A 7,033-nucleotide genomic window follows, 5' to 3' on the forward strand; every position below is an offset into this window, starting at 1 on the left:
AAGATTTTCATATACATTTTATTAATTTTCTCTCATCTCTGACACTTCTATTATAGAGAAAGGGCAAATAACAATATTAAAATATTTCCTCTAATTAATCCCCTTTTAATGTGCATGAATTTCATGCACTGGGCCACTAGTATGCATATAAGTGCATTGGTTAATCTTCTCATGCCCCCCCTTCTCTCTGAAATATATCAGTCTATTGCATGCTTCAATGTCTCTGACTTTTTTTGTTCATCAGTTTATTTTGTTTATTAAATTCCACATATAAGTGAGATCATATGATACTTGTCTTTCTCCGACTGGCTTATTTCACTTAGCATAATACTCTCCTGGTCCCTCCATGCTGACTCCAGGGATAAGAGATCCTAATTTTTTATAGCTGCTTAGTATTCCATTGGCAACACCACCATCTTGTCCCAACAGTGCAGGTGTGGAGATGCAGATATGGATGCCAAGCAACCTTACAGAAGGAGGAAGTATCCCCACCCTGACATGGAAAATTCCACTCCTGAACCCTACACAATCCTGCCTTTTTGAGCAAGCCCACTTTGTCCCCAGCTTATAAAAACAGCCTAGCAGAGGCGGTCCCCAAGCCAGTTCAGAGGACCGTCCTTTCTTCTGTGCTGCCTCCCTTGTGCTCAAGCATAAGCTTAATAAAATCTGTCTGGAAATCCTCTCGGGTTTCCTCTTGATTTCTATCTTGGGCAATCTAAGAACACCAACACAAGTAACAAAGTGAGGAATGTGAACAGTTTTTAAAAGCAGGAAAAGGCAAAAAATGGATTCTTTCTTAGAGTTTCCAGAAGGAATGCAATCTTGCAAACACCTTGATTTTAGACCAGTGAGACCCTTTTTAGGTTTTTCACTTCCAGAATTGTAAGATAATAAATTTGTTGTTTTAAGTAATTATGTTTGTGGTAATTTGTTACAGCTCCAATGTAAACTGATACATTAACAAAAGGAGGGGAAAGCAGGGTTACTCAAAAACTCAGTTACCTAGGTCACCCTGGGCTTTCTAAAAAGAGAAATTTCTTGGGTGGAGTGGCCTGGATCTTTATCTGATTATGTAGCTTCCAATATGTTTATTTGAGATGGGTGCCTCTGAAATGTATGCCTTGGCAATCAAAAAAGGTTAATATCAGGCACTTACATTACAATAAAAAAGCTAATTATCAGGCACTTTTACTACAATTTTCCTAATGGCTAATGATATTGAACATCTTTTCATGTACTTATTTGCTGTCTATAAATCCTCTTCAGTAAAATGTCTCTTCATGTCTTTTGCCCATTTTCTAATTGGATTGATTAGATTTTTTTACTGCTGAGGATTATTTATATAGTCTACCAGTGGTTCTCAACCTTCTGGCCCTTTAAATACAGTTCCTCATGTTGTGACCCAACCATAAAATTATTTTCGTTGTTACTTCATAACTGTAATGTTGCTACTGTAATGAATCATAATGTAAATATCTGATATGCAGGATGGTCTTAGGCGACCCCTATGAAAGGGTCGTTTGACCGCCAAAGGGGTCGCAACTTGCAGGTTGAGAACTGCTGGTCTAGACACTAGTCCTTTGTTGGATATATGGTTTGCAGATGCTTTCTCCCAGTCTGTAGCTTGCTTTTTCATCCTCCTTAACAGGGTCTTTTGCAGATAAAATATTTTTAGTTTTGGTGAAGTCCAATTTATCAAATTTTCCTTTTGTTAAAGTGAATATACAATTGCTCATGCAGCATTTATTGAAAAGAGCATTCTTTCCCTCCACTGAACTGTATTGGCACCTTTGGCAAAAAGCAATTGAGCATAAATGTATGGGTTTGCTTCTGGACTCTCAATTCATTCTATTGATATAGAAATGTGTTGTTTTTTTCATCAATGTTATTTTCTCTGAGGGGGGCCACTTTGAGTAGAATCCATGTCATTTTTGCCCATACTTATGAACTAATTTAAGTGGGGTGCCATGCAACCGCATTGAAGGAAATGAAGCTGATTAACAGGTCTCCAGGAAATGAGAAATAGAAAGTGTGGTGATTGGTGCATTAGAATGAATTTTAGATTGGAATTAGTAAGACCTGGATTTGGATGATAGTTCTATCCAGAGCTATGGGCAAGTTACTTAACCTCTATGAGTTTTAGCTACTGTGAAATGGAGATGATGGCAATCTTGCAGGGTTGGTGTTAGCATTAAGAGACAAAGGTTTTGAAAATGATGGCATAGACCCTGGTACACAGTAAATACTTTACATAAAGCAGACTCACAGCTGGTGGATGATCTGTGGCTCCCTCCTTTCTGACCCAGGATAGTTATGTGGGATCAGGAGGGATGGGCTCCTCAGTGTCAGTTCCCACCATTCTGCTCCTATCTCCTACACTGTGCAGTTGTTATAGTTCCATGCCCTCACATTTTCTGTCAGGAGCAGTATAAAGGGCAGATGAAGAGGAAAATGGCTCTCCACAGACCAGCTTTCTGGCCAGGTTAGAGGGAAGTACAGTAGAGAACCACAAAGTAAGAAATAGTCATATCTTGTTTTATATATCTAGAGCTTTATTTTAATAAAAAGAAACAGCATAACTGCATGCAAACATTTTTGTCAATGTGGAATTGTGTCACAACTGAGGGAATACTCTCTGCTTGGGTCAGGAAACCACAGTTCAAGTCACCAGTTTATCTTGTAGTGGTCCCAAATTGTAGGGAACAGGTTTAGGAGGAAACAAACCATCCCTGTTCTCAACAAGTCTCTAAGTCTAAACCCAAATAGTGATGGTATCATTAAGCCTCAGGAGGAAGGAGCATGGTGGTTTTTGGCTTCTCATTCTTCTTATCAGAGAGTTGGCTGGAGTCAGGGGGCAATAAAGATCTGTTGACTCACAAGACTGCTTGCTCAACTGGGTTGTTGCCCAGCCTTCCCCTGTTCCTCTAGTTCCTTCCCCCAAACTTGACTCATTAAGTACTTTTTGGCTTGGTTGGCTCCTATCTCACACCTGAGATCCTCTACTCTCCCCAAATTCTTCCTTCTATGTGACCTTGCTTGGATCCCTCAATGCTTTGGGAGTTCAATAAGGGAATCCAGCTCTTGTTATACGATTGTCAGCTCCTGAGTCTCAGAAAGGCCATACTGAACTTTGTGCTGATCAAATAACTTGCGCAGGGCACTGATGTAGAGTGTGTGGTATTTGTCCACTGTCTTCTTATTTGGCCTCTTAATCCTGGGGATTGGCAGGGGCTCCCCAACTGTAGGGAAGAAGAGACAAGCATCAGAGCTCCCTCCCAACTCAAATTACCCATCCCTCAAAGGGAGCCACATACTGAAACTCAGTGTCTGGGTCCCCTCCCCTTCTTTTTTTTTTTTTTTCCTTCTGTCTCAACCTCATCCTTTCCCATAATTTCCAAATGCTTAACCTCACATATGCTCAAGAGAGTGAGAACAAGCTCAAGAGAGTGCTGAAGGAATAATGATGCTCTCATGGTAGCTGTTGAACTCTGTCCCACTGTGAATGGCCATAACTCTTATCTTGTCCTCCCCACCCTGCCCTCAACCACACCCAATGGAGTTTCCATTGCCCATCACAGCTGTGTGCCAGTTCCCGTGGGACTTGATATGGGAATCAAGGACCAGGGTGGTTCAGAGATACTAAAAATCTCACCAACAGTGGTAATGGGCCGATTAAAAGGTAGGAAGCCCCAGGATTCTTGAGTGAGGCCTCGGCCATGGAAGGTACAGAAATTTAGTCCCAGGATTTTTTTGAATGTTCCCTGGAAGGCTTTTTGGAAGAACCTTAACCATGTGCCCTCAGGGAAGGTCTCTTGATTGTACACCTCATTCTCTCCGAAGGAATATGAAGGGACAAGGTGTGCTCTGCAAAGAAATGAACAGAAGTATAAGTTCTCCCAGGAATCTTCCCCCAGTGAAATCCTCACCAAGGTGGGAAACCTGTAAATCTCTCCATTATAGGACAAGAACCCAAATATCTTCAGCCTGTGTCTCATTCTTGCCATCCCCCATCCTCCCAACTGAACCCTTTGTGGGTAGCTGCTACACATTTCCCCATGATTGGAAGAAACCAATCTCAGGCAACCTAACTGCCTTTATTGCACCTAGCATCCAGAGGGATCTTCCTAAATTGCGTATCTGGACCTGTAGCTCCTCACTTTAAACTTTTCCAGAGCTCTCAACTTTGTACCACATTGCTTAACATGGCCCTACCTACCTGGCTAGCTTCCCCTCTCCCCACCTCTTCTTTGCAATGTGCTAAGCCATACTAAGTGTGCCAAGTTCTTTGTGCATCTTTGTGTACTCTGCTCCCTCTTCTAGAAATGCCTTCCTTCTGTCTTCACTTGGTTAATTCTATTTTGCCTTTCAATACTCAGCTCTGATTTCATCCCCTGAAGAAACTTTGACCACCTCTAATTTCCTTCCCCACAATGTGGATTAGGTACTCCTTGCCTAATGCTTACCTTTCTCCTGCACCAAAACTATCTTAACTCTAATACAGTCATCTCCTTATCTGTCTGACTCCCCAGTTATCTGTCAAGCTAATCAAAGTTTGGAACTGTATCATTTACCTATGAATTCCTAGGGACTGGCATAGTGCCTGATATGAAAAATTCCCAAGATCTTTCTCCCTTTTGGTCTGATTGACAAGTCCTAATGATATTTCAATTCACAATTCAGATGTCACCCACTAATGAAACTTTTACTTTGGGTGAAAATCTTTCCATCAACCGGTGCTTTCATAGCACTTTGTACATATATCCATTATAACACATCACTCATTCAATACATATTTAATAAGTTCTTTCTATGTGCCAGTACTGTTTTAAGCCCTGAGGATACATCATTGAACACAATGGATTTTAAAAAAATCTCTGTCATTATGGAGTTTACCTTTTATTGAGGGAAGACAGATAATAAATAATAATAAATAAATAAAAGCTGATAAACTGGTATAAATCAAAGTGGTAATATATAAGCAAATGATAAGTGCAATGGGGAAAAGAAAGCAGGATAGTAGGGACAGACTTTACTGAGAAGACAGACAGCTAGAGCACAGGCTCTAAGGCAGGAGCATATAGTTTGTTGGAGGGACAGCAAGGAAAGCCAGTATAGCTCTAATGGAGTGAACAAGGGGGAGATCAGTAGGTGATGAGGTCGGAGAGGTGGCCAATGGTCAGATTATTTAGGGTCTTGAAGGATTTTGGAAAGACTTTGGTTTTTGCTTGTAGTGAAATGGGAGTTGTTGGGACATTTGGAATAGTGACATGATTTGATATGTTTAATAGGATCATCCAGATAGAGGGATCATACCTCAACATAATGAAGACCATATATGACAAACTCACAGCCAGCATCATACTCAATGGGAAAAAACTAAAAGTGTTTCCCTTAAGATCAAGAACAAGACAGAGATGTCCACTTCATCACTCTTATTCAACATAGTACTGGAAGTCCTAGCCACAGTAATCAGACAAGAAAAAGAAATAAAAGGCAATCTAAATTGGAAAAGAATAAAACTGTCATTATTTTCAGATGACATGATACTGTATATAGAAAACCTTAAAGACTCCACCAAATAAACCCCCACTAGATTTAATAAATGAATTCAGCAAAGTAGCAGGACACAAAATTAATATTCAGAAATTATATGTACCAATAGTGAACTATCAGAAAGAGAAATTAAGAAAACAATTCCATTTGCTATTGCAATACAAAAAGGTACCTAGGAATAAACTTAACCAAGGAGGTAAAAGACTCGTACTTTGAAAATTATAAGATACTGAAGAAAGAAATTGAGGAAGATACAAATAACTGGAAGCATATACCGTGTTCATGGATGGAAAATTTAACATCATTAAAATGTCTATATTATCCCAAACAATCTACAGATTCAACACAATTACTATTAAAATAGCAGTGCCATATCTCACAGATATAGAACAAATATTCCAAAATTTTATATGAAATCACAAAAGACCTCAAATAGCCTCAGCAATCTTGAGAAAGAAGAACAAGATTGGAGGGATCACACTACCTGGTATCAAACTATACTGCAAGGCCATAGTAATCAAAACAGCATGGCATTGGCATGATAACAGGCATATAAAGCAATGGAACAGAATAGAGAGCACAGAAATAAACCCAAGCCTTTATGGTCAATTCATATTTTACAGTCTCGTCAATAAATGCACTAGGAAAACTAGATACATGCAAAAAAAATGAAACTAGACTACCTTTTTACACCATACACAACAACAAACTTCAAATGGATTAAAGACTTAAATGTAAGGCATGAAACCATAAAAATCTTAGAAGAAAACATAGGCAGTAAAATTTCAGACATTTCTTGTAGTAATATTTTTGCCAATATATCTCCTTGGACAAGGGAAACAAACAAAAATAAACAAATGGGACTACATAAAACTAAAAACTTTTTGCACAGCAAAGGAAACCATCAACAAAATGAAAAGACAACTTACTGAATAGAAGAACATGTTCCCCAATGATACATCTAATGAGGAGTTAATATTAAAAATTATAAATAGCATACAACCCAACACCAAAAAAACATAAACAATCCAATTAAAAAATGGGCAAAGGACCTGAACAAAGACTTCTCCAAAGAGGACATATAGATGGTCAATAGACATATGAAAAGATGCTCAAAAAAAAAAAAAAAAGAAGATGCTCAACGTCACTAATTATCAGAGAGATGCAAATTAAAACCACAATGAAATCTCACCTCACACCTATCAGAATGGTGATTATCAATAAATCCACAAGGATGTGGGGAGAAGGGAACCCTCATGCACTATTGGTAGGAATGCATATTGGTATAACCACTGTAGAAAACAGTATTGAGTTTCCTCAAAAAATAAAAAATGGAACTGCCTTTTGACCCATGATCCCACTTCTGGGAATATATCCCAAGAAACCCAAAACACTAATTCAAAAGAATATATGCACCCCTGTGTTCGTTGCAGCATTATTTACAACTAGAGGCCTGATGCACGAAATTCATGCAAGAGTA

At 38.9% G+C, this 7,033-nt stretch overlaps 1 protein-coding gene across 1 annotated transcript in view; it reads right to left on the minus strand.

Moving 5' to 3' along the window:
- Positions 1-2,553: 2,553 nt before the first annotated feature.
- DGAT2L6 (diacylglycerol O-acyltransferase 2-like 6) overlaps positions 2,554-7,033 on the minus strand; it is a 9,702-nt gene continuing 5,222 nt past the window's right edge. Inside the window, exons 6-7 of the mRNA XM_006766596.2 lie at positions 3,653-3,864; positions 2,554-3,239 (exon numbers count right to left, since the gene is read on the minus strand). Coding sequence (XP_006766659.1) covers positions 3,085-3,239; positions 3,653-3,864 — 367 coding nt within the window. The 3' untranslated portion in view covers positions 2,554-3,084. The remainder of the gene's footprint in view (positions 3,240-3,652; positions 3,865-7,033) is intronic.

This window comes from Myotis davidii, unplaced genomic scaffold, assembly GCF_000327345.1.
Source record: "Myotis davidii unplaced genomic scaffold, ASM32734v1 scaffold1162, whole genome shotgun sequence".
In the NCBI taxonomy this organism is placed as follows: Eukaryota; Metazoa; Chordata; class Mammalia; order Chiroptera; family Vespertilionidae; genus Myotis; species Myotis davidii.